This window comes from Trypanosoma brucei (genome assembly GCF_000002445.2).
Source record: "Trypanosoma brucei brucei TREU927 chromosome 11 chr11_scaffold01 genomic scaffold, whole genome shotgun sequence".
Classification (NCBI taxonomy): domain Eukaryota; phylum Euglenozoa; class Kinetoplastea; order Trypanosomatida; family Trypanosomatidae; genus Trypanosoma; species Trypanosoma brucei.
The window spans coordinates 2376931-2403046 of NT_165288.1; the positions used below are offsets into that span (position 1 = coordinate 2376931).

The window sequence follows — 26116 nt, forward strand, 5'->3', positions numbered from 1 at the left end:
AACATGATTGGGCCAAGGACAGTTCCTTGTGGCACTCCTCGCTCAAATGTTCTGCTTCTGGAGAGCTTCTCCTTGAATCTCACTCTGCCAGTTCGGTTACTCAGAAATGATACGCACCACTTCACAATGTGGGGTGATACCTTCATTCTGTGCATTTCCCTCGCAATTTTGTCGTGGTCTACTGTATCAAATGCCTTCTCGTAGTCAACGAATACAGCACCCGTACGATATTGGTGCGTGGGACGGCAGAGGGCAGCGCGGACGTGCAGGAGTTGTTCGAGCGTTGAGCATCCGGGGCGAAAGCCTGATTGCTGCGGCGTCAGCTGGGACTCAACAGTGTCTCTAAGTCTCGCGGCAATTATGCGCTCCATGACTTTGCAGAGACAGCTCGTGAGCGTCACAGGCCTGTAAGAATCGAGGTCCTCCGCCTTTTTTCCGGCCTTCAGGATGGGGATGATAACACCAGTCTTCCATGCAGGCGGCACGACTCCCGTTCGTAGGCTCTCATTGAATAGCCTCAGCACAACATTCAGCGCTGTTCTGCCGAGATGTTGCAGTGCCTCGTTGTATAAGCAATCAGGTCCGGCTGCGGATCCACTCGGTAGCAGTTTGATCGATCTCCGTAGTTCAGCCATCGTGATGGGACTGAACTCACTCGCTATCGTCTTTATGGGTGCCGGTGGGTGTGAGTCGGGGTGCCTTCTTGCGCGGGACTAGTACAGTTTAATGAACCTCTCAGCTTGACGGTAGTCCGTGATGGCCGCGTTATCAACAAGTACAGCCTGTGTGGTTAGTGGTCGTGGCGCATATACCTTCTTGACAATGTGCCAACTGCAGCGGTCTGACACCGCAAGTCTGGAGCATAGCGTGCTCCATCTCTTCTTTGTGGTATGGTCCAGGATCTGCTTACGCGTGGCTACCAACTTTTCCCTTCGGTGGGAGGGTCCGCATCCAGCGATCTCTTCATCGAGTTTCGCGAGCTCAGGTGTCCAATGTGGTGGCGTTGCTCTGCAGCCACGGGGGACGGAGACCTTCGTCGCAATGCGGATGGCGGAGCTCAATTTCTGTTCCATGGTGTTGACGTTCTTCTCTCTAACAATTTTCCTGCAGAGCTCGTCAACCTTGAGACGGAAATTCCTCCAGTCAGCTTTTAGCCATGCGTACATGGGCTTTCGAAGCCGCGGGCAACTCAGTGCATCTGTGCCGTCTCCAACGATAACGTCGAAAAATATGTGATGGTGATCGCTATCGGGAGAATACAGCGATGTCCACGTGTACACTGTGCAATTCCTTGACAGTGTCACATCAGGGGTGGACTCCCCGTGGTGGCGCGCGTACCTGGTGCACTCACCAGTGTTGCAGACCAGAAACTGGTTGTCAATGCACCACTGTGTGAGGGTTTCACCCTTGGTATTTGGTGGGCTCGCGCGATCCCATGCCAACGCGTGTGCGTTAGCGTCTGCACCGATGAGCTGGGCACCGTCAGTCATCAGAAGCGTATCTAGGTCAGTTGCCGTGAAGGTGTGTTTTGGTGGGATGTATGCCGACGTGACAGTCAGCGCTGTTCCACGTGCAAGGTGAATTGTTGCATGCACTTGTTCAATGCGACCAACAACGGTCATACCGGTCTCGACTGGCAGGTCCTCCCTCACTAGTATTGATACACCACCTCCTTTGCAGTTACGAGCTATTCCGTGATGTTGGTAGCCAGCAACGCTAAAGCAAGCCGCCTCTCCAGGCGTCATCCTTGTCTCGCTCAACAGACAAAAGGCGATCCGCTCATCAACAAGGGTTTTGTGGAGTGCTAATCTCTTTCCTTGAGATAGCCCGGCGCAGTTCCACTGCATCCCGCGCAACGACGGGCCGGGATTCTCTTCCACATCACCGGACAGCAGCATCTTAGTGCGGGTGATACTGCTGATGGCACGCTAGCCACGTGCCCAGGGACCGACAAATGAAAAACGGTGTCACAGCAAGACGCTGCTGATCCCTGTGCTGTATGATGCCGTAGCCGGAGCACAGCAGTGTTCCCCATGAAAGGAACGCTGCTGGCTCTTGGCTTCCCCCGATGATACGGGGTACTGGACCCTGACACCACGTTGATGTGGCCGGCATCGCCAGGGTTCAAAACATTTTTTCCCAACCTAATGAAGGCTAGTCTTTTCGCTAGGCTCCTGCGTTGATTTGCCTTACTTTCACGGACTCTCTGTTCCGGCACCCATTGTTGTGGCAGCATGTCGCCCCTATTAGGGATTGTATTTGATGTCAACGGGCGAACAACAGATGTAATGCCCTCGTTGGAGTCTTCAAGTGCCGTCCACTCCACCTTTCCCCTATTTACGGGGCTTAATTGCGCGTTCCTTTCAGTAATTTGGGCCAACCAGCCCCCTTTTCTGAGGAAGTAAAAGGTTGTGGAGTTTTGAAGTACATTATCCTTTTCATATCGCGCCCCACTGCTACATTGGAGGTGATCCAACTGTGGTAGCTGTTACGGTTCCGCACCACATTCTGAACGATCACCTCACAACGCCAGAAATAGGTAACGTTTGTGTGAAACAGCCTGTCTCCCAGTGTTGTGTGTCACATTAGGTCTTCACTGCCGGTGACCATTAAACTCTTCTCCAGTTGCCAAATTTAATATCAGCTTCTCTCACTCTCTTCCTTTGGGGCGCGCGAGTTCCGGCAGCAGGGCGACAATTCGAATCCGCTCAAAATAGCCGTGGACCTTTATTTCTCCCAGTAACTCCGACCTTCCCGTGCTCACGTTAGAGTTGTCGGGGAAAGGGAAATATGTCACAGCATGCTGTTCACTACTTTCAGGCACCATTGCAACAGTGACGCTTCCCAAATCTGTGTTTGTTCTCAGACTCGTAGCTACACCACTCCAAAACGAACGTGTGTTGACGCCCTGGTGCTTTTCTCTCTAAAATGGGCAAGCCCCGTGTGTTTGCAACCATAGGAGGTGAATGGCGCGGTTCCCATAATCTTTGCGATCACCTCCTGCGTGACGGAAAGGTCCAGCGCGCCCTCGCAGAGCATTGCCGGGAGGGTCACACGTTTCCGCCTGAGAGGTGTCCCTCCGTTTCGTTAAGCTCCGATGATGGGAGCGGGAACTGGGTTCTGCTTGGTATCCCCGCTGAGGGACAAGATAACCCCGTCAACAGAGCATAAAAGTGTGCACTTTCGCCGGCATTAGGCAGTGCTTAAAGTGGGCACCTTCCCGTGGTGCTCGACTGTTGCCGCACCTAGTTGCTCTGGTTGGCTGATGTCAGGTGCCACCGCTGTGCCAATGCTCGAAGGGGGGCCTTGTTCCTTACCTTGGAGGCCGACAGCCCCTGATACCACGATGGGACGACCGGTGTTCCCACGGTTGGTGTTGATGTTCTGCGTACCCTAGCAATGCCGGCCACATCAACGTGGTGTCAGAGTCCGGTACCCCGTATCATCGGGGGAAGCCAAGAGCCAGCAGCGTTCCTTTCATGGGGAACACTGCTGTGCTCCGGCTACGGCATCAAAAAGCACAGGGATCAGCAGCGTCTTGCTGTGACACCGTTTTTCATTTGTCGGTCCCTGGGCACGTGGCAGCGTGCCATCAGCAGTATCACCCGCACTAAGATGCTGCTGTCCGGTGATGATGTTTCGAATGATGTATTTTTAGGGTGTCGAGGGGGAATGCTGCCAAATCATCCGTCACTGAAGGGCGAAACTGGATTTGACCGAGGGTGAGTCCACCGCCTGCTCGTCATCTATCATTGCTCAGGCAAGAAGTGAGTGCACGGTGACGAAAAAATGATAGACACAAGTTGTTTGTAGATACGTATACGTAGCATTCTACAAAGAATCCAACAATTCCACCAACGAATGTTGCCATCACTGAATACTGTCCGTTTAAGCCCATTTTCAACGCGGTTACAATAAAGAGTCCCTCGGAGAGGCTTTTGTTGTACTAGAGAAAGGGGGGAGAACGAAATTTAATTCGTGTAGTTGCAGCAGTGGCGGAGGTTGGTAAGGGTTTCTCGTCTCGATTTTGAACCGCTGCTGCCGTAAGTAGGGATTTCCTGACTAGCGGCAATCAGGATAGTCATTCCGGTCTTCTGGTGGAAAAACTTTATTAAGGATTATGGCGCTTTTTGCTCTTCAGGGTGCCGTCTGCTCTAAGAGCCACAAGGAAGAGGGAGAAAACGCGTGGCGGAGGAAGAGGCACGGGGTTTACGAGGCTTTGGGGAGACTTCGACCCCTAGTGAGCGGCAACGCGGTACACCCTTGGCCCTCCCCGTCCTACGTCCATCACCCACAGTGACCCGGCTCCTAGGGCGTGTCACCGCTGCCTGATAGCTCGAGTAGTGGCTGCTAAACGCTTGCGGTGCCGGGAAGTGCGGTCTTTGATGTGACGCCTGCCGGAGGCAGGGCTTTTTACACAGCTTGCCTAACGAAGGTCGTGATTTGGTGGTCGCTGTAAATCGTCGATTGACGTGGTCGTTTTGTGGCAATTCAGTCTGCCGGGGGCGGTTGGTGCTACCGCCGCAGATGTAGGAGGTGCCCTACCTGGTGCTCTCGGTAGTGCCTTCGCTTCTCCTCAGTCGTTTTTTTTTGGACTGTGGTCCGACGGAGGAGAGATATGGGGCTCGTATGTGCCAAACCAAGGGTGGGGATTGGATCCAAACCGACTGCCAGCGCTTCACTCACGGGGAGTTGGTTGGGCTCTCCGGGGTGGTCCCGCACCACCCACATGGGAAATGAGACGAGGGAGATATGACAGCAACTTGCTCACCTGGCGTTCACGGCGCGGTGCCCGCTGCGATCTACGTTCTTTTATTTTTTGTTGGGGAGGAGTTCAGTGTCTCGTTCCTTTCCTCAGCTGCTATGGCAAAAATTGTGGTTCGTGTGTGGAGTACCAAGGGTGCCGCAAACAACAAGCAACTGCGCTCCCGTAGCAACTGTCCGTGATTTTTGTCTTCCATCAGGGGATGTTGTGGAGTTCTCTAATACCGCGTTGTTCTGGCACAGCTTACCCGCTTGTCTTTGGCTATGTCCGGCACCACCGAGTTTCTGCTGCTTCCACTCATATCTAATACTAGTTTTGTATATTTGTTATAGAGAGGGGGGGGGCGCCGTGATGTTAAGGCATGGCATCTGCCCTCGGTTTTACGGGCCTTCATCCAAAATTTGCGCCGTTATTTCATCTGCTTTCTGAGCTAACCCGACCTAAGTGTCATTTCTATGTCTTATGAAGGTGGGTAAGCCGCGTATACACTAAACTTCTGTGGTCTGTGGAGCGCCACGTTCGTGGCGTTATATGATAAAGGCGTGGTTAAAGAATCTAAAGTTGTCAGTGCATCCCGTTGTTGGTCTGTTCTGTGCAAGTCGTGGTGAATACGATTAATTTCTGTCTGTGAAGGGTTCATTATATTTGTGCCGCTTTGATGGTTACTTTATCCTTTATGGTATTTGCATTCTGATGATAAACCCTATTTTGTTGTTGGGAGGAATCATTAGCTTTGTGTAACGCTAAATCTGTTAGCATATAAACGATTTTTCGTTGTCTGCGGCAGATAAGGCCTCACACAAAGAAAGTGTGCAAGGTTAGTGAAATTCAATGGCCTTTTCTGCACTAGCCGCTGTTTTTTTCACCGGTTTCTGTGTTCTGTTCGCCACTATATTAGCTTTTTCTCCGCGACAGACCCATGATAGGAAGAAGGTGCTGGCGCGGTTGAGAGCTAAATTCCCCTACTCTGTCAGTAAGATCGCTCACAGAGGGGGGAGTATATTGGGACCGGAAAATACTTTGTATGCTTTCCACAGGGCAGTGAAGGAGGGCGCGGCGGACATGCTGGAGTTAGATGTTCGCGAAACCATGGACTATCGTATTGTGGTTTGCCATGACGAGTGGCTGGAAAGACTTTGTGGGAGTGCGTACAAGCACGTGACTGTAAAAGACATCACGGTTGGCGACGATCCCAACACCAATCTCCCCCAACTGCAAAGGAATATACCTCTCCATTTTGTGTCTAGTGAGAAAACCATGTACTGTGCCACAGATTCCGTACCAGTGGACGGCACCACTCGCTTGTGCTTGCTGGAAGAAGTATTCGAAGCATTTCCTACTATCCCAATTCACATTGATATTAAATATGCGAGTTCAGATTTCACTGATCGGATATTCGATTTGATTAAGAAATATGGACGCGAACCGGTTACATTCGTTGGCAGTAGCAACTGGAGGAATGAAATATATATTACAAGGCATATGAAAAGACTTTCTTCACAGAAGGACAAGTGTAAATTTCACACCTTCGCCGGTCCCATAGACTACGTGCTTGTGCACGTTGCTCACTATATTGGCGTGCTGCCGCTGATCCCCTTGAACTTTGATATTTTTTCTGTTCCCTTATTTACGAAACGAAAGAAACAAGAAATTCCATTTTTCTTGCGGCCGATAGCACAGCTTTTAAATTCCCCGTCCCTGTGGATGCACTTGCAGCAGCGGGGTATTCTTGTTGTCGGTTGGGTGCTAAACGACGTCGATGAGTTCGAGGAGGCTTCTAGATGGCCAATAAATGGTGTAATGACCGATGATCCAATATCATTCAACGGTTTCCTAATATCACACGACGTTTCTAATACGATGAATTTGCTGAACTGAAATAATGCGGAAGATGCTGTCTTTCCCTCCACCACTTAACGTGTCGTTCTGTGGGAGCACGGTTTTTTACAATTATGCCGTCTTGGAACATCATTAATTGAAGGGAAAGTACTTTCCCCTCCCGTTTTAACTTGGGAAACTATATATCTTCGTTAACAGTCAGTCTTTATATATTATTTTTCACTGAATATACTATACCACCGATTCACATTTTTTTTCCATAAAGAAGGTGTGTTACAACCGTCGTTGGATCTTTTGGAGGGTGTCAGCTAGGGTCATGCGGGCACTATACCAGTTCGTTGCGGGTGCCCTTTTTTCCGCCTCTTTGTTTGTCTTTGCAGACGGACTGATAGTGGCGACGCAAAATGCTCTTCCGTATAATTTTTTGATGTGGCTGCCATCGTTGTTGATGTTTTGCGGGATGTTCGTTCTTTGCTATGTCGATGCCGGAGCAATTAGCAATCGATATGATCTAATGGGTGATGGCGATTCATCACGTGACCGTGTCTTCTTCTTTGCGTCGGTCCTGTTTATGGTTAGCGGATTTGCCGTTTCTCTTTGGAAGGCAATTGATCCCTACACCAATGCTGGTGTTCCGTGGCCCGGTGCCTCTCTCGTTATTCAAAGCGCATTACTTATTGCTTCCTTTGCGCTGTTGTTTTGGCAGAAAACACAAGATAGCAATTCATTCTTGTGAGTGAATTTCGAAGCAATACTTGTCGTCATATTTGTTTCAATTTCCCCCATCCACCTCATTTTCCTTGTGTTTTGTGTCAGCGCGACTTGCGGGCATGCCGTGTGGCTCGTTTTGCGGACGTTAGGACACCTTTGTCTTATGTTATGCGTTGACTGTTGCGGTCTTGACTATTATTTTATTGCTGTTTTTTTATGTGTAATATGGATTACAAGCAACGCCATAGTTACTAGCGGATGTCTGGACCGGTTTCCCAGCTCAGTAATGAGCGTTTGAGGGAGTTACGTGCTGCCGTCCATTCGTTTCTTCAGGATTCTAGCGTCTACTCCAGTATTCGTGACATTATAGATACCTATGTCACTGAAAATCCCGAGGGTTCGGTGACAGCATCATCTTCGGCTGACGTGATGAAAATTATACGTGAAAGAGGTCTAGTGCAGGAACTACTGAACAAGCTGCAGGATGAGAAGCGTGCGGACGCCAAGAACACAATAACTCCTTGTCATTTATGGAAGCTTCTTCCTGGTGAATATTATTTGCATGTCCGGCTTGCAGGGGGTAAGGCATTTGTGGACAACCTTGACATAGCTCCCAGTGTAGCCCAAGACTATCATATGTACGTGGCCTTGCAATTTGGACCCCATCGCTATCGATCCGTTTCTCAAGATGTTTCTGTGGATCCGCCCTTTCGTGATGAGTTTCTGATTCATCTTGACTACAAAGCATTTGGTACATCAGCCCTCGACTTGATTGAAATTTCCACCCCTTTCAATTTGGCTGTCATACGGGAGGACCGTTTTTTATCAACAGCGACAATGGTTGGTGAGAACGTTGTTGACTGGAGGAAAGTTTTACGAACTGGCTATCTTGGGTTAACCGTAGAATTGTGTGGTGAAAATCCAGGAATCCCCGCGGGTATTATAGAACTACAAATAGAAATACTTCCCAATAAAGCGCCTCGTTTTACCGATGAAGAAATTGTCAGGAGAATTGAGTTGCAAAGGTCAGGAATAACATCAGCCGATCGCGAATTTCTTCTTTACGCACGACGTTGGTGGAAAGAATTCCAAGACATTCGACCGGGTCACAAACAGAGGAGAGTGAAAGTGTTTGCTTCTACTCCAAGTGGGAGAATGGTTCCCACGGCCCACTTCGTCTCCGTTATTCGCTCCGAAAGGGGGATTGAAACCCCTTTCGACGCAGCAAGGTTTGTTTCGCTGTTTGCAGTGACAACAGAAGAGCATCTTACTCAGGAAGTCCTTAGTGGTTCTGGGGGTAACAGCTCTGGGGCGACGTGGGTTTCCTTGCTTACTTTCCTCTCCCAGAGGCGTGGTGATGTCTGCAATCATTCTACACTCCTTTGTTCGCTTCTGTTGGGGTTCGGTCTCGACGCGTACTGTGCCGTGGGAAGCGATAGAAAGGGGAAGACGACAATGTTTGTCGTGACGCGCAGGAGGGTTGTGGCCGGCACCTTTGAAGTCACTCTGTGGGAGCCCACCTCCGGGAGTCGCTTTTTACTAACAGAGCCTCACCCGTTTGAAACCATCGGCTGTATGTTTACTCACCGATCGTTTTATGCAAACATTCAGCAGTCCGATTTTGTAGTAACTACTTCATTCGATGTCGACAACGAGGAACTGTGGAAGCCCATGAATCCTCTGAAACTTCGCATGGTTCCCAAGTCACCCAACCCATCGCTCTTATGGGTTTCTCGTGATGTCAAAAAGCTAGAAAATGAGCTACAGGGATCACTCGTGCGGGAAATAACGAATTACCGTGATGCACGCGGAATCGTTTCGAACATCGATGAGCGACTTTCGTACGTTCTTTCCCAGGCTCTTTGTGCCTACGAAAACCACCGAAGGAGGGGCACACCAGAGGATTTGTCACTCTTCGAGTCTTGCGTGAAGGGAACCATTGGTGATGGCAAAACCTTCAGAGGCGTTCCAGTTAACGTTACGCATTTGAACTCTCACAAGATACTTGCTGCATTCGGGGAGAGTACCTCGGGAAGAGAGATATTAGAGTTGAGTGCAGATGGCCTAACGCTTGGTATCCAAGTTAAGGTTTTCCCCTTCCCTGAAGAGGTGCTCTCAGTTTGGGTAATGCTGGCGGCAGCCTACAGGTCTCCATGAGCCCCAAAGGTAATCCCTAGTAGGATTTTGTGAGTGCTTTCCACTAAACGGTGATGGATGGATTCCCTTTGACTGACTTAGACCCACTGCACACCACGTTCAACCGTGTGCCTGAGGATGTGTTGGGGGTGGATTGCGCCAGTTACCAGTGGTTCCATTGTTGCTCATTCATTTAGTGAATCGTCTTGATTCATCAGATGTATCGTTTTTAGCCCTGTTTATACACTTTATTTTTAACTTTCTTTTAGTTTTCTCTAGCTAGCATACGGCACATAAGCATGAGGGCCCTGCGTTGTGTTAGGAGGGGTGTTTATCGCCAGTCAGTACGACTCTGTTATTTTATGTCGCTGGAGTGTTCACTACGTCCAATCACAGGTGCCTCCGCACGATTACTGTGCCGATTTACTGCTCCGACTTGGCCCAGAAAAAATGAGGTGGAGGAAGGGGATGTGGGGACGACAGAGTCCACTTCGCAAGATGTGCGGTCAATATTTCGTAGTAACATCGAAACACACTCCGAAGTATCGCTCGAATCCTCAGCAAGTCCAGCTTTGCCACCCAAAACTGCGGCGTTGGATGTGTCTGTTCTCGACAGTAAGGGTAACGCGGTCCCAGTGAATCCTGTTAAGCTCTTTTCTGATCTCGACAATCTACCTGATTGGCTGTCGAAGGGACTCCAGTCGTCCGGATTTTCATGTACCACCCCCATTCAAAGCTATACTATTCCAGTCCTTGACGAGGGTCACGATATGATCGGCCTGGCTCCTACAGGTTCGGGGAAAACTGTAGCCTTCGCCGTTCCCGCCCTAAAAAAGTTTCAGTGGAGTCCGAACGGTTCACCAAGGATAGTGGTTCTCGCACCAACAAGGGAGCTAGTTCAACAAACTGCGAAAGTGTTCCATCAGTTGAGTTCGGGGAAAGTTCGTGTGTGCGAAGCGTACGGTGGTGCCCCACGTGAAGCGCAGGCCCGTCGGTTGCACAATGGTTGCGATGTTCTCGTGGCGTGCCCAGGTCGGTTGAAGGACTTCTTGCAGAACGGCGACGTGATCTTTGATGAAGTGTCGTTTTTGGTCTTCGATGAGGCTGATCGTCTACTGGACATGGGGTTCAAGGTCCAATTAGACGACATTCTGGGTTACTTTTCGAGCCACCGCCCTGCTCAAACGATGATGTGGTCCGCTACCTGGCCCCCAGTTGTGGAGCAACTGGCCCAAGAGTATCTCTCACAGAATCGCTACGTAATCCGGTCTGGAACTGCCGGAACGGGACTTCAGGTCAACGAGAATATTAAGCAGCACATTTTCTTTGCTGATGCCCCCGAAGAGCGCGTGAAAACACTTGTTTCTCTCATTAAGGAGGGGAAAATTGACGAGAATACCGCTAAGATGATGATATTTGTCGAGCGTCAAACTGACACAGAGAATGCAGCCTACGCGCTGGCCCGTATGTTGGGGATTCATAGCAGATGCATTGGAGTGGTGCACGGCGGGATGCAACAGCGGCAGAGGGATCATATAATGGGCATATTCAAGGAAGGACGGATTCGGATACTTGTAGCCACTGACGTGGCCTCTCGTGGACTTGACTTCCCGGATGTAACTTGCGTTGTTAACCTCATAGCCCCCAAGAACATTGACAGCTACTGCCACCGCATTGGTCGGACCGGAAGGGCTGGTCGCACCGGTGAGTCCTTTACCTTTATTGGGCGTTCGGATGGATCTCTGGCGAAGGACTTGATAAATTACCTGGAAAAATGTGGTATGGACGTCCCTCAGCGGTTAGTGGAGTTTGCTGAAGAGCACGCCCAAGGGGAGGAGATAAAGCGTATGAAACGACCGTGGCGCGGTAGGCAGCAGCGTGAGGGGAGGAGCCAGTCGCGGGGTGGTCGTGAGCCGGCACCTCGTGACAGTGGTTGGTAGTTGCTGCGCAGTTTTGTTGCTGTCAGGACTTGTGGTGACTGACATGTTTCTGTCATTTCTACTTTAGCACATTAGTTTCACATAGTGATCCTGGCATATGATGGACCTTCTTTCCTCGTCACTGGTGCGTGAACCCCTTTTCGGTGTGAGCGTACCTTTTGTTCGTTTTTTCACGTGTGTTATTTCCTAGAGCTTCACATCTGGTGATAGGCTCACGTGGCGTTGTAGTTAAATTCTTTAAGAAACCTGCGAGAGGTATTTCTAAAATAGTACAACACGATGGAAAAATGTTGAAATAAATCTTAAATGAAACGGCACGTTCAAATAAGGAGAAAGGAACTATCAATGACATGTTTATTCGTTAAGCACTAACTTGTCACCGCTTTGTCCACAATGTTTTTCCATCCGAACCAATTTACCACGCGAGGAACTTAGTCAATAAATTTCTAGGCATTGGGGTTTGATTGTGTCATGGCGAGGATAATTGACGTATCCGAGCTGGATTACGCAGCGCACTCCCTTACTCGTGGAGGACTAGTGGCACTTCCCACCGAGACAGTGTACGGCCTGGGTGGCAATGCGCTCGACGAAAGGGCCGTCCAACAGATCTTTGAGGTTAAGGGGAGACCCTCCACTGACCCATTGATTTGCCATGTTCCCGATATCCAGAGAGCGGTGGGACTGTGGGATTCTAATGCTGACCCTGCAGCCCTGGAGGTAGCTAAGTGGATAGGGGATGCAATCTGGCCTGGGCCTTTGACTATCGTGTTTAGGGCGAATTCTGTGCTACCTCCCTCGGTAACAGGGAATTCAGGGTATGTGGGCGTGCGGATACCAAATCACCCCATCGCGCTCCAGCTTCTGCAACTTGTTAACTTCCCCGTGGCTGCACCAAGCGCCAATACTTTTGGTCATGTTAGTCCTACTACAGCGGAGCATGTCCTTCGCGATTTGGGGGAAAGGTGTCCTTCGCTACTGGTCATTGACGGGGGGCACTCTAACATTGGTATCGAATCAACAGTATTGAAAGTGGCCAGTGCTACAAAGGTTGAAATTTTACGCCGTGGGAAGGTCTCGCTTGCGGATTTACAACAAGTAATATGGAAAAAGTTTGCGTGCCACATCACCGTTAGGGACACCCGGTCATGCCCAGGTACCGTCGATATGGCGATGGACGGACCCGGTCAACTGTTGACCCACTATTCTCCCAGCGTTTTATCGGGTATGTTAACACCTAAGAGTACGAATTGCGAAGTGCATCAGAATGAACTGGACAAGGCTGTTGTAGAACTTCCCTCCACTCCCCCCTTGACAGGGGGAGTTCCGCTAAATCAAACCGTGATAATTGACTTTGGGGGGCTTTTGCAACGTTTTCAGAGGGTTTGCTTGGCATATCGTGATCTCAGCGCTGAGGGTGAGGTACAGCAGGCTTGCTTTGCTGTCTTTGAGGCGTTGCGGTGGAGTGAGACGGTTTCAGGGGCGGGTGTGGTTTTGTTTCCACTAATATCGGAGTGGCCGTGCAAAACGGGTGATGAAGAACTTTTAGCGGCCGTGGAGGATCGCCTCTTCAGGGCTGCCTCCGGTAAGATAGCTAACATTCGCTTCGGATGAACAGTGCCATCATCAAATGACTGCTCTTTTCACTGCACTGTGAGACTTCGGGGGAAAATAGTGGTATTTTTTTTTTGAGCCAAAAGGAAAGGGGGGAAAGCATTAGGGCACTGCGTCTGATAGCTTTGAAGAAAAAGCAACTATAATTGTGGCAAGTAGGCATGGACGCTTGGTATAAAGATAAAACAAGTATCCTGTTTCTCCCCAAAGTCTTGCTCGTCATTTGTTAACATTCGTTTAAAAGTTCCCTTTTTTATATCTTTTCACCTCTCTTAAGCGTTTGTTGGGTCGGTGTCACTTGGTTGAAGGGAGAATAAAGACGCTCGTGACTTCCACCTCGCAATGAGTTTTCACCCTCGGGATGCTTTCATCCTCCACCAAGAATACATACAACGTCTCAACGAAGGAGACGAAGTCGACACATCCGCCGAACAAAAAGTTGAACTGAACCTTCAGAGGCATGCGGATTCCGAGTCTGCAGCGACTGTCACATTTTCTCACGAGGATCATACGCTAGGAAATCCTTTGCGTCACGTGATTATGGAAGACCCGAGTGTGACGAGTGCCGGGTACGCCATTCCGCATCCACTAGAAGCAAAAATGCAACTTCATGTTCAGTCAAGTGAGTATGCCGTCGAAACGGTAGCCAAGGGTCTGGAGCGTTTGGCCGCTATTTGCGACGAGACGTTGAAAAGTTTCAACGCTTGCGTGGAGGCCATTTCCGCAGAGGACCCTGAGGGGCACTAGACCGATGTAGCGGTGTTGCTGCTCTGTGCTGAGGGTGATGCTTCCACCCAAGGTGTTTTCACTTTTAGCGGTAGCAGTGCTGGTGTCCGCATCATCGAAAAATATTTCCGGATTATGTCGGTGGGCTTTGTTTTTCATGCATCCGGTTATATAATATTTGGATACGCACTCGGTGTAGAAGCCCCAGTTGTGGTTTTCAAATAAATAAAGGAGTTTTGAATTCAATATCAAGATATGTTCGCTACCGCAATGTGAGCTGGATCCTTTGAATAATCTAAAACCCCCCAGAGAAGCGGCAAACTGCACGATGCTCTACCGCCTTTTAGTGTTGAGTCGAGAAACTCGTGTGTAACCCAACAAACCTCAATTTCCTCTTCCCCATTTTTGTTCAATCTCCTTACACGTCTGCGTGATGCATCAACGTAGCTGCCAGCGTTTTTGCGCTACTCCATATTTTGAGAGCGAGTCCGGCTGGTGAAAAGATGAGTGTAACCCTTTCAGAGCCTAAGTCATCTGTCATTGTCAACGGACGTCGTCGCATAACATCAAAGTTTGTCGATGGCGGTGAGATGATTGAGGAATATGACGTCATTACTGATGACCTTCTACTTCGCAAGTACCGCTCAAGGACCACACTTGGAGGGTTTAGCGCTTGGGAAGTTGAGGTGGGAAATGAAGCCTCAACGCGTAACTTGGACAAAGAATTAGTTGTGGAGACAAGTGGCAGCCCAGAAGTGGTAAAACAGGATGCGTTGGAGTTTTATGTGTTCCGCATACGCAATCTTCCATACGCAAAGGAGGTGTTTAGTGTTGCCGTAGAGCATAGCAAACCAACCGATATGGGGGAAATTGTGGTGCGTACGAGCAACAAAAAATACTTCAAGAGGCTCTCCATACCTGATATGAACCGACGTAACCTTAAGTTGGATCCTGCTCAACTCTCCTTTGATGTACAGCACAACACGCTGATTATTCGGTACAAGAAGCCCCTAGTGGTTCTTGCCGCAGAAAGTGCGGCAAAGAAGGAACGAGCCTCGCTCCCAGCGAAACGCATCGATGATGCCGACTCTAGGACCAGTTGCAATCAGCAATAGGGGTGAACCAGCAGCCGATTCCGGGGTGTCGTACATGGCACTTTTCAAACTGTTGTGCGTTTGCTTCGGTGTGCGGTTGCGCATGTCTTAGATTCGCGGCTGGTCACGGAACTCCTACTTTTCCCCTCTTTGCATTCGGCATCACCAACTGGACATCCCGGAGAGTTCCTCCCTCTGCGAGGCCGGGATTTATTTTTAACATACGACGTTGTAGCGTCACCTGCCTTTGCCTTTGCATTTCTGTGCTATCTTATTCTTATGTGGGATTCGCTGCTCAGGAGGGATCTACGCCACTAGGTCATAGACAGTAAGGCGTGAGGAGCCGTAGGTAACTAGGAAACGCAGAAGTGGCAAGGTAGCATAGCGACGTTAGTTGGTAGTAGGTAAAAATTCGTTCGCATTAGTTGGGGGCGTTACGTTTGGGATACAAGTGTGGTTTAATAACAAGGCAGAATGATTCGCAAGACTCCACCACGCCTTGTACGCGACCCGGTGCCGACTGACACCAAAGCTTTTTACTCGTGGTTTAGCGGTCAGGCGTATCGGCAGGAACGTGTTATTCCCGGTGGGTACCCCGCCGTCCGCGTGTATCCGGTATATGGTAAGAGATGGTTTACGGGTCGTACTGTAATGGCGATGATTGCTGGGTTTTCGCTTTTCGGTGCTTGGCATCGACCCGAGAAGGAGCGTTACAACATGGAAATGATGATTGAGTGGTCTGAGAGGCAAGCGGCCCACCTTCCATATCAAAAAGCCGAGGTGAACCTACGCTGCCTTATTACTAGCTACAAGCGGCATCGCTACGAACAGGAAAACCTCATCGATAAAGGTTTCGTAGGTCTAACATCGGAATTCCGCAAGTTCTTCTACCACGACGATGTGTGGCGCCCCCCACTGCACGATGTTCTCATGCACCCGTACGCAAAGTATGGCGGACCGTTGTTCAGCTACAATTGGACCATAGGATACTTTTGAGGTGGAATGCGGGGGGGGCCACCGGTTTGCATTTAATGAGCGTAGGTTATGCTTCTTCTTCGTTGATTCGATAGATTTTTCGTTATCTGGCGAGTGCGACGCCCGTGGGCGGTTTCTTCTTTTCTTTATTTTTTCGTCTTTCGCCGCGGTCGTCGCAGCATCGTGAGGGGAAGGCCGCAGAGGTTTGTGGAGGGTAGTGCAGGGCCCCCTCCTTTTTTTTCGAGTGTTACGCAATAAGCACACATAACCGCTGGGGGATGTAACGTTTTCACATAGGTGACCATATTCCTTTGAAGCGGGGGCTCTGTAGCAGGGGGCCGTGTTTTATGTCGTTCGTTTTGTGGGAGTATTGAACGAACGAACTGGAGAAGCGCATGGGTACACTACTGTATTCGGTTGTGCTGCGCCGCTTCTGGGAATTATCACTTACCTTCCTCGTTATGGTGAGAAGTGTAAGAAGTACATTTTGTGTCGCGATGCTGTTCCCACCACTCTCCTTGAGGCGCATTCCCTTTCCTTACCTTTGTTGTGTGAACAGCGTATCCACGCGTACTTGTGCGTGTTTTAGGCGCGTGTTATTGCACGTATTTCATTTTTCAAAGGATTTTCACAACGCTGCTTTGCCGTGGGCAAAGGTGTCTGTTAAATCAACCACAAAACTAGTGGGTGAGGTGGTGGCGCGGGAACTGCCGCTTTTTCACTTACTTTGATTCGTATCGTCGATGGATGAGGACATGTGTGTTGCCGCTGCGGCCTTCCGTGGCACAGAAGAGTACGCAGCCGTTTTTGACCTTGAAGTATGGAAGGCTCAACAGCAAGCGCGCTTACGTAGCGAAATTAATGAGGAAAAGGCGCGACTCCAAAAGGCAGTCGCGGAAGAAGTGCGAAAAAAAGAAGCACAACGCATAAGCGAGTTGGATGCCCTACAACAGGAGCTTCAGCAGTTGGCTCGTCGCCTACAGGTGCGTGAGGAAGCGCTTCATAGGCGAATTTCGCAGTTTGAAGTTCGCGAGGCTGCATTTGAGGACCGCCGTGTGAAAGTTGCAGAACAGCACGAGCAGCACCTTCTTTCGTTAGAAACTCGAACTAGGCGGCAACGCGAGGAAGCGGCTACGCAGGTCGATGTGCTCAAGGCTCAGCTAGCGGAGCGCGACCGATCAGTTGCTCTACTGGAAGAACGACTTTCTGCAGCAGAAAGTGAGTACGACAAGCTGCAGCGATATGTGTCCAGGGTATCGACTAGTGATGAGGACACAACACGCACCGACGCTCTTGAGGAGCAGCTGTGCGCTGCCAACTCAGCGATGGCCAAACTTCAACTGCGGTTGAAGGAGCGTGATTCAGAGCTAGCGTTGGCATCCAGAGAACGTGATCAACTGAAGCGTACGTGTGAAGTGTACAAGGACCAACTGTATCAGCTTACCAAGCGTTACAACCACTTACAAGAACAGTGCTGTCGTCGGGAACGGATGAGATTGGATGAAGAACGAAGGCGTATTGATGATTCGAAGCGACGGTATGGGATTGTAGAGCCGCGGATGGGTATGGAGACACGAAGTCCGCGCTGCTACGATTTGCTTGGTACTTTAGTTGCCGGTGGAACATCAACGAGGCGGCCAGGTGATGCACTTGCGCATGATGATTGTACGTTATTACTGCATGAATTAAAGAGCGACGTGGAGAAAGGAATGCAGAAATTTGGGCGTAGGGGAAAAGGTGTCACGCAAACAAAGAGGCGGCAGGACTTGGTGTTCGCGGAGGTCGTGGTCCGTCAAGATGAGGAAGAGCCTTTACATGTTGAAGGCGGTAGTGATAGAGTTTGCCCAGTCGCGCATGGGGGACCCGCGGTTCCTGATACGGAGCTAGACACAGGATACGCTGATGACTTCGCTAATACAACGATTTCCTCTTTGTCGCACCGTGAAGGTGAGAACCACGGAGTGGCCGTGTCAACCTTTCCGGGGATGCCTATTGAGGAGGGCTTGGGACAGACGGATGTGGGCGACATTTCATCAACTTATTGCTACGCTGACATCGAGTCGTGGGGGTCTGGTGACGAAGAAACGCGCTGCAGACCAATTGAAAGGAAACTGAGAGGCGATGCCGCGGCTGACTTACCGCCGCTTGCGCCCGCACCTGCAATCAGTGACAGTTTCACCGACAGGTCTGCCGCACAACATGTGTCCCCGCCGAGGGAACCCATGGAAGGTCCGGGAGCGACCTCAATGGTGTCCACACGGGACTCGACGAGGGGAGAAATGATAGCATTCGTTGAAAAGCTACAAGAAAACAGGCGAAAACTACTCGACTCGGGTGTGTACAGGGAAGACGATAGTATTGTGAAGGAAATGAGTGATAAGATTGCTCTTTATGAAAATTTCCTGTCACAGAATTTTTAAGATGCTCATACTCTTTTGCTTATTAGCTACCCTACTGTCCGTGGTGACTTGGTGCCATGGCAGCTCCCCTACCTTCCCATCTTCGCGAGTTTGTTGCAGGGAAACGGCGATCCAACTATAGATCATATTCTACCATACACACATCCGTGAGTGCGGATACGCGACGCACACGCCTTTTTGGCGTATATGTTTTTTCCCCTCCCTTTGGCAATGCTGCTTTGTGGAATGTTAGGAGACATTGAGATGGTGTTTCCACGCTGTCACCTTGATTTTCCTATATTATCCTGTTGTTTGGGTTAGTGCGGCGCTGATACTTCCATATTTTTCTCCGCAGGCATCACTTTTTGTTCCCCCATCTTAGCCTCCAATGGATTTCCGCCTCCCCCTCTGCAGCGTCCTTAATTCAGAAGTGGGCCGTCGACACAAGATTCCGCACCGCACGCTTTCATTACCCAAAACTAGTCTTTTTGTTCGGTACCTTGATTCTGACGACACGCGGCTGCCTGTGCACTCGTTGTTAAATATTGTGCCGCAGCCCGCTGAAGATTATGAAACATACACTGGTGAGGACGATTGGGAAAAGAAAGTAGATGATGCTGCAGGAGTAGTGGGGGACTGTGGTGGTATAGACGGTAATCCACCCCGTTTTGACGAGATGGTGCAGTGGGTTATCGATGCCTTAAAAGATATCGAAGGATGTGGAGGTGCCGCTTCGGACGGTGTTGTGCTCTGCGGGAGATGGGTAGTAGCAGACGACTGCAGTTGGGTGGTGCCTTCCCGAACCCCAATACTTCACTCTCCGCGCGATGTTTTCCTCGCGATGCGCAATTCACCAAAATTTTTGCGTGATGTCCACCATCAGATACTGAGTGGGGACACGTCCTCGGCGGGAATGGGATCGACGGTAGAGTTGACACTAGCAAAAGCCGTTGGTAAAAATCCGGCAAATGACTTTCGTGTGTTTGTTCCTTATCGACTTGTCAGGGCGGAGGACACATTCCGTGTCACAATATGGGAGGGGCGTGTTTTTGCTGGCGTTTGCCAACGTTCGACTGACGTGTGCTTCCCATCGTTAATGTCGTGGGATTTGAGAACGCATTCTGAGAACTATGATCACGTATTGCGCCATATTGAAGGAGCGAGGCTACTTGAACGAAGCATTGAGGCTGATCCCTACCTGCGCACATTCCTTTTGCGAAAAGTGGAGGCCAATGAGGTCGAGGGTGCAGCCAGCCCTTGTTCGGTTCTCCTGCTATCCGTGGATGTGGTGTTTGAGGGTGTGTCGCTTCCCCTTTACATCGTCAGCGCCAAGGTGCGATGTTTTAAGCACGACAGGCTTCGGGACCCGCTCTGTGTTTCACCATTTATTAAGGAGGAGGACAACAACGGTTCTGAGGAAGGGGTAAACGCCGTTGGAGGTGGGGTTGATGGTGACAGGAGCGATGGCATTGACACGAAAGAAATGCTCGACGATTCCGTTATTTTCTTTCGACTTTTTCGCGATGTCAATAATTGGAATTTTCACGTGACGCTTTGCCTCCACCCTGACGGAGGCGAAGTTTCCGGTGACGTTGACAAAGGCGTCAATATTGTGCCCTCCCCTCAGCGAGATCGGCGCTTCTTCGTTATTGCCTCCGAGCGGAGCGACTTGGTATTGACTAAGGAGCCGATATTGAAGCGGGGGATGCCGCTGGAGTTCCTGAGGCCGGAGCTGTTAGGAGACATTGGTGAGGGACTCCCGCAGGTATGGAAAGACCGGCTACTCCGTTGTCTATCTCTCGTACAGCGGTCACAGGAGCTTTAAGTGACAAATTGCACTGTAGTGCCTTCATGGTGGAAGTGGGCGTAGCATCCAGGTCCTTTGGCTATATGTTGCGCTGTGCTACGTTTTGTCGGGTGGTGCACTTTTAAGTAAGGCCTTCTGGCACTAATTTTATCTGTTGCTCTGCGCAACGTCTTTCTTTTCCGATTGCCTGCTTTTCTCGTGCTACTTACCACGATTTTCGCCATTACCTCTTTTTTCTTTGCTATTTTTTTTACTTTTTACAGGACGTAGCATGGTTGTGGGCTTCCGCATTTAAATTACATCTGTTGGTCGCCTTCCCTCCGTCTCTACTGTTACCGGAAGAGGGCCTTCTGCGGGTGTTGTAACTGGAACTCCGACGTCATAGGACCTAACTTTGGGATAGCGTTGCGCTGAGGAGTTGAGGCCACTCACGAACTAGACGGGAAGTTCTAAATAAGCCGATCCACTTTATTTATTGAGCAAGAGAAGACTTACGAGGGGAGAAGGTACTATACGTTTAAACCTATCCCTTGACGGAATGTCTACGGGAAAGATAATTGGTGATCACAGATACTTGATTGAGGGCCTTATTGCAAAGGGAACCTTTAGTAATGTACATCGCTGCGTGGACTTGACAACAGACAAGGTCTACGCGGTAAAGGTTATAAGTAAATCGGTAATTGAATCGCAGAACATGAGTGTGACCGTGGTTAGAGAGGTGAGTGCTATGGAGGCTGCACCTCCTTCGCCATATTTGGTGAGGCTCGTTGACAAACTTGTTTCGTCTCGTAACTATTATCTTGTTATGAATGTGGTGGAGGGTTGCACACTTCTAGACGTCATTGAAAAAAAATATCGACCCAGACCGCCACTGCGGTGGGTACGATCTATATTTCGACAGTTGCTAAATGGCCTCTACACACTTCATGGGGCAAATGTAGTACATCGTGACATTAAGCCGGAAAACTTGCTGCTGAATAGGAGTTACACCCGACTTGTTATATCGGATTTCGGTTTTGCCTGCTGTGCCCCACCCGGCCGATCGCTTCACCATTCGTGCGGCACGATGAATTACTGTGCCCCTGAGTTATTAGTACCCAAACCGGCTTACGATGGCCGAAAGGTTGACGTGTGGGCTGCGGGGGTCACACTGTATGTTATGATCTTCGGCGTTCACCCTTTTCAGGCTCGTAAAGAAGGTTGTGCGGATAGCCTTGCTGAGGTAATCACCTCCGGTGCGTACACTCTTCCGCACAGTCTTCAACCTGAACTCGAGCACCTTCTTTCAGTTATGCTCGAGCCAGACCCTGCGTTGCGATGGTCTGTCAGGAAGCTGCTGAGACATGTATGGGTGCTGGGCGGTATGGTGGGCGGAGTCACGGGCCGATCATCGTTGAGGCTCACCACACCCACCCCTGGATCCACAGGAGTAGCGAATCGAGATGCAAACACGCCGGAAGACTATGTCGTGCGTTCTCGGTTCGCCCGGGCACTGCGTGCGGATGATACTGATCCTTCAGCGAGGCAGTTTCGCTCTTGCCCCGATTTGCGCCGCGAAATGAATAATTTCCTTGATGCCTGCGATAGTGATGGGGAGGACGCCGAGTGGGATGGTGATTTTAGCAATGGCAACAGCACTCACGATGGTTACACTAAGTTTAGTAGTTTGAACGTTAGTTTAACCGATATTGAAAGGGGGAGGCAACCTTCGGACCTAGACGGCTTCTCTGAGTCTACTGCTTTCGCAACCAATGGGAGCTACAGCTCCTTGTTTTCGGCAGACCAACTGTTATTGGACCCAGACGAAACTCCAGATACACCTAAAGGTGATTTTCTGCTTACGGTGAGGGTCATCGTCAACTTTGCACTTTTTTGTACCACCCTGGTAATTGTGGCTGCACTTCGGTTTTTGTTTGACGTCCCTGTAAGAGACCTGCCTTTGCCTCCATTTGTCATTAGTATAATGGAGTATCTGCTGGTGCCACCGCATGAAAGGCTTGCTCAGAGTTTTGAGGTGCGTCGCATGCGTCACCGCTTTCCCTGTGCTGCGCTGAGGCGGCTGGTGGCCTCTGCGGAGCGCGCCATTCAGCGATCAAGTTGGTGTCGCCGGATTATGCCGGTTCGTGGAGTTGACGAAGGGACGGATGTGCCGCTTGGGACTGGAAGACGTGGCATTGTGCTCCGTTGGCTGGAGAAGAACTAGCCGGATTCCAGGTTTCCACTATACGCTTTTTTATCTTATTTGTTCTTGGGCATCGTCCAAAGGTATAACGTCCTGGGTCTTCGCCATTTAGCCTTTTCCTTCTGATATATTTGCTATTTTGGCAATTGGAAGCCAAAACTCATTGTGTTCTGACTTGACCACACCTTAGCCCTACGGTGAACCTGCAAAACGCAATGCAGTCTGCACGTTCGGGGTGCTTGTATGTGAATATATATCTTTCCGCTCACCGACAGCGCTTTGGGTCTGCGTGAATAATTGTGGTTCTGCACAGATGCGCTCACTCGATACGTCACTACCCTATGCATTGCCTTTTCCAGTTTCCCCCGTGCTGAAACGCTATAATGTTTTTCCAGTTTTGTTTTTGAAAGCTTCGTGTTCCGCCCATGAATCATATATAACGCTGGCTGAGTACAGTTCTACGCGGTGGGAACGGACTCTCCTGGATGAGGGTGACTGTGTCATTTTGAGGTGTGAGCCATGTTACGGGGTGCGTAATTAGGTGAAGAATCCGAATCAACGGGCTCCACGGTTCTTCAAAAATTTCCAGCATGCCGTGCAGCAAAGGTTATGCCTATCACTGACGGGTGCGGTGAGACGGTCTTCAGTGCCTACGGGCAGGTTGGGAAAGAGCCGCTCGTTCTGCCGGAGCAACCAGGTTCCTGGTGCGCTGTACGGCATATCTCTTTGGCTGAGGTATTGTGGTTCGTGGGAAAGGGAGAATGTCCTGTTGTGTTCTCGTACGCGGTAGCTGTTGTCGTCAATGTGGCTCCGCGAAACGCCATCTAAGGTTCGAAACTCCGGGTGCTGATTAGCAGGCAGATAGCGAAATGATGTGGGTGGGTGGGTTGGGGAGGACTGCGGCAAGGGCTGTTTGATAAAAATGATGATGCAATTAAGGTTATCAGACCACTGAGGTGGCCCACGAAGGAGTAAATCTTTTGTGTGCGCCCCCTCTGCGGGTGGCTCGTGCGGAGATTATGGTGCAAGCCTACTGTATAGCAGTGGTTTCTTCCCTCTTCCCTAATGGTGTTGCCATCTTTTCTATTTTCCAGCAGACACTTATCCTCTACCAGCCTTGCCCTTGCCTTTTTCACCTTGATATCCTATTTTTCACATCGCAAAGCCATCCTTAACAGCATCCTAAAACCGGTCCCTTTGAAGGACGCAGCATCTCACAACACCGCCTTCCACGAATTAGGCGGCAGCAAGTGAAGCAGCGGCTGTTAACAAGAGTAGCATAGAGAAAGCACATAAATGCATTCGAAAGCATCCTCTGTTTACATCGAGGCGTGCAAACGCGACCACGCAGAGTGTGCATTGGAGTTTGTGTACGCCTTGGATAACAATGAGTCAGAGGTGTGTCTTTCCAACCGAACCGTGCACCTTAATGATATCGATGTGAAATGTATTGCCGAAACACTGCAGACCACTCGACACACCGTCCGCGCCCTGATCATGGAGGGAAACGCCTTCGGGTTGAATGGACTTCAGGCATTGCTTGAGGCAATAGAGGTGAACCCTGGAATTGTGCGCGAGCTGAGGCTCGGGCGGAACAAGTTGAAGGACCAAGCAGCTGTTGTTATTGGGCATGTACTCTCTCGAAGTGGTTGTGGACTACGAGTACTTGACTTGTCTGAGAACGAAATCACTAAACTGGGTGTTATACCTATAGCAGCCGCTCTAAGCAATGGCTTATGTGATATTGTAGAACTTTCCTTCCACAATAATAAGATCGAAGCTGATGCCGCGACGTACCTTGGACAGGCTATCCGTCAGGCTGGGAAACTGAAACACCTTCATCTTGGTTACAACACCATACGCGACGAGGGTGCTGTACAGCTTGCCAAGTGCATTCCGGTTACCGTCAGTTTATCAACCCTGGATCTTACCGCAAACCGTATTGGCGCAAGCGGTGGCAGGGAACTGGCCAGAGCTTTGATGACAACCACATGCAATATACAGCGGTTGAACCTTCGCCACAATTTATTTGATAGCGAAACAATCGAGATGTACGGTGAGGTGATTGCAAGGAATACTTCCCTCATTCAACTCTTCTTGGGTTTTATGAACCCTGCCCCAGAGTCAGCCGCGGTGGTGCTTTCCTCGCTCAGGAAGAACCGCACGATGCTGCTGTTGGATATATACGGCTGGAAGCTTCCACCTGATGAGGCGTGGACCATCATTAACAGTATACAGAAATCCAACACTATCCTTATGGCCCTAGTGACTGATGCCTGTCAGAGTATAGCAAAACAGATAGACCAAGGAAATGAGGAGAGAGACTATCAAGGCCAATATCCTATATATGTCGGCCCAGACGACCGCGACGCATACATGGCCACAAAGAGTCTACGTCGTGCCTCCCGCGCGCAATCGAGACGCCAATCACGGAGCAATTCCCGCATAGCGAGTTCACGAAATGCGACTCCCTCTGCTCTCACCACTCCCGTCAACCGAAGGCAGCACGAGCGTACCTCTTCTCGGAAGAACTCTGAGAACCAGTCACGGCAATCAGCAAGTAATTCTCAAATCGGTCGAGAACCTAACTCTCAGAGAGACCAAAGCTATGTGGTCCCTCCCCATACGACGTCCACCGACAGGTCCCAGGAGAAGCATCGCGACATTCAAAGACGCTCGAGTAGAGGACTGGATCCCAGTGCCTCATACGATGCGCGAGTTAATCAGGGGACCAACGATGCTTCCCCAATGTCCGTATTTGAACTCGCACAATCAAATAAGGCCCTTGAGAGCCTTGTTGATGAGCTGCGACGGGAAATTGCGAGGCAAAAGGAGAACTATCGTGCCCTGGAAGCCCGCGTGACCGCATTGGAGATGCAGGGTCGGTGCCCCACCGTGCCTCAGCACCGTACCTCAGGGGTCCCCTCTCGGGAGGAAACCGTTGATCTCCGTCGATTGGGGAGGCCGCCGAGCACCACGAACGATGATGCCTCACACCCAGCGAAGTCAATTATGAGTACTCCCTGCAACAGTGAGCGGGCGTATGATTTGCCTTCCCCTGGCGACCTTCGGCGAACAAACACGCAGTCGGATTTTGCACCCCCCAACCGATCAGCCTCTGCGGTGGAGTTATATTCCTTGAGGAGGAGGCGAAGCAATGCGCTAATAACTACCGGCCACGACCTTAACCAAAGTCGAACGAGCGAGGTGGAATCTCGCGGGGCGCCTGCCGAGTACCCACAGTTGAATTCACTTCGTGGTGATCCGTCATTCCCCCCAGCTGAACCGGTACAACTTCCAATGGAAAACAAACCACTCGAAGTGGTGCTGCAAACATCCGCGAAACCACGCGAAGAGACTACAGTCTACTTGGGGCCCGGACCGTGCAAAGATAAGGACCCACCGCGCCGTAAAGGTTCCGTCCAATCCATATATTGATAGAGGATGCAAAATATATTTAAGTTGACACGTGAAGGGGAAAACTTATTATAAAGGTTTTGCAAACCAAAGAGTGAACTTGATAGAATAGGCGTGATGGATTAGAGGGGATCGACGGATAAAAATCTGTGGGCACGACGAAGGAAATGCTGAAACGGTGAGGGAGATTGGTGTGTAGGGTTAGACCTACCGTATAACCATCAGAAGTGGCAACAGAGGGCGGTGGAGCGTCAGAAAGGATCTGAGGACTTGATTATTCGACGTCGTTTCGTAGACGGCGTGTCCCGTTGCATTACGAGGTGGGACCCAGTGTGGACAACGCACGTACTCGTATGTAAGGAGGATAACATGCAATTGTTATTTCATTTGCGTTCTGCAAGGAGTAAGTTCCTCCCCACCACCACCCTGCGGTGCGATGCCTCACTTCACATAGTACTATGTGGAGTAGTCTGCTGTGCTTGTAGTAGTTCGACGTATTTTGTGCCAACTACTC

General features: G+C 50.2%; 12 protein-coding genes across 12 annotated transcripts, besides 3 other annotated features; all 12 read left to right on the top strand.

The window, feature by feature from the left end:
• Window positions 1–398: 398 nt before the first annotated feature.
• Window positions 399–1874: a repeat region.
• Window positions 1875–2121: a repeat region.
• Window positions 2122–3391: 1270 nt separating this feature from the next.
• Window positions 3392–3634: a repeat region.
• A 1962-nt stretch (window positions 3635–5596) lies between these two features.
• Window positions 5597–6643, top strand: Tb11.01.0580 (glycerophosphoryl diester phosphodiesterase, putative; the record flags this gene model as incomplete). The annotated part of the gene is made up of 1 exon (XM_823856.1): window positions 5597–6643. The coding sequence occupies one exon, from the start codon at window positions 5597–5599 to the stop codon at window positions 6641–6643; it is 1047 nt and encodes a 348-aa protein (XP_828949.1).
• Window positions 6644–6920: 277 nt separating this feature from the next.
• Tb11.01.0590 (hypothetical protein, conserved) lies at window positions 6921–7340 on the top strand (the record flags this gene model as incomplete). Its single annotated transcript, XM_823857.1, has 1 exon — window positions 6921–7340. One exon carries the CDS (start codon window positions 6921–6923, stop codon window positions 7338–7340), a length of 420 nt encoding a protein of 139 aa, XP_828950.1.
• Window positions 7341–7573: 233 nt separating this feature from the next.
• Window positions 7574–9472, top strand: Tb11.01.0600 (hypothetical protein, conserved; the record flags this gene model as incomplete). Its single annotated transcript, XM_823858.1, has 1 exon — window positions 7574–9472. The coding sequence occupies one exon, from the start codon at window positions 7574–7576 to the stop codon at window positions 9470–9472; it is 1899 nt and encodes a 632-aa protein (XP_828951.1).
• Window positions 9473–9750: 278 nt separating this feature from the next.
• Window positions 9751–11391, top strand: Tb11.01.0610 (uncharacterized protein; the record flags this gene model as incomplete). The annotated part of the gene is made up of 1 exon (XM_823859.1): window positions 9751–11391. One exon carries the CDS (start codon window positions 9751–9753, stop codon window positions 11389–11391), a length of 1641 nt encoding a protein of 546 aa, XP_828952.1.
• A 471-nt stretch (window positions 11392–11862) lies between these two features.
• On the top strand, window positions 11863–13002 carry Tb11.01.0620 (hypothetical protein, conserved; the record flags this gene model as incomplete). Its single annotated transcript, XM_823860.1, has 1 exon — window positions 11863–13002. One exon carries the CDS (start codon window positions 11863–11865, stop codon window positions 13000–13002), a length of 1140 nt encoding a protein of 379 aa, XP_828953.1.
• Window positions 13003–13344: 342 nt separating this feature from the next.
• Window positions 13345–13749, top strand: Tb11.01.0625 (DNA-dependent RNA polymerases, putative; the record flags this gene model as incomplete). The annotated part of the gene is made up of 1 exon (XM_823861.1): window positions 13345–13749. The coding sequence occupies one exon, from the start codon at window positions 13345–13347 to the stop codon at window positions 13747–13749; it is 405 nt and encodes a 134-aa protein (XP_828954.1).
• Window positions 13750–14231: 482 nt separating this feature from the next.
• Tb11.01.0630 (hypothetical protein, conserved) lies at window positions 14232–14843 on the top strand (the record flags this gene model as incomplete). Its single annotated transcript, XM_823862.1, has 1 exon — window positions 14232–14843. The coding sequence occupies one exon, from the start codon at window positions 14232–14234 to the stop codon at window positions 14841–14843; it is 612 nt and encodes a 203-aa protein (XP_828955.1).
• Window positions 14844–15296: 453 nt separating this feature from the next.
• Window positions 15297–15818, top strand: Tb11.01.0640 (hypothetical protein, conserved; the record flags this gene model as incomplete). The annotated part of the gene is made up of 1 exon (XM_823863.1): window positions 15297–15818. The coding sequence occupies one exon, from the start codon at window positions 15297–15299 to the stop codon at window positions 15816–15818; it is 522 nt and encodes a 173-aa protein (XP_828956.1).
• Window positions 15819–16540: 722 nt separating this feature from the next.
• Window positions 16541–18217, top strand: Tb11.01.0650 (hypothetical protein, conserved; the record flags this gene model as incomplete). The annotated part of the gene is made up of 1 exon (XM_823864.1): window positions 16541–18217. One exon carries the CDS (start codon window positions 16541–16543, stop codon window positions 18215–18217), a length of 1677 nt encoding a protein of 558 aa, XP_828957.1.
• A 367-nt stretch (window positions 18218–18584) lies between these two features.
• On the top strand, window positions 18585–20021 carry Tb11.01.0660 (hypothetical protein, conserved; the record flags this gene model as incomplete). Its single annotated transcript, XM_823865.1, has 1 exon — window positions 18585–20021. The coding sequence occupies one exon, from the start codon at window positions 18585–18587 to the stop codon at window positions 20019–20021; it is 1437 nt and encodes a 478-aa protein (XP_828958.1).
• Window positions 20022–20541: 520 nt separating this feature from the next.
• On the top strand, window positions 20542–22206 carry Tb11.01.0670 (protein kinase, putative; the record flags this gene model as incomplete). The annotated part of the gene is made up of 1 exon (XM_823866.1): window positions 20542–22206. One exon carries the CDS (start codon window positions 20542–20544, stop codon window positions 22204–22206), a length of 1665 nt encoding a protein of 554 aa, XP_828959.1.
• A 1275-nt stretch (window positions 22207–23481) lies between these two features.
• On the top strand, window positions 23482–25623 carry Tb11.01.0680 (hypothetical protein, conserved; the record flags this gene model as incomplete). Its single annotated transcript, XM_823867.1, has 1 exon — window positions 23482–25623. The coding sequence occupies one exon, from the start codon at window positions 23482–23484 to the stop codon at window positions 25621–25623; it is 2142 nt and encodes a 713-aa protein (XP_828960.1).
• Window positions 25624–26116: the final 493 nt, after the last annotated feature.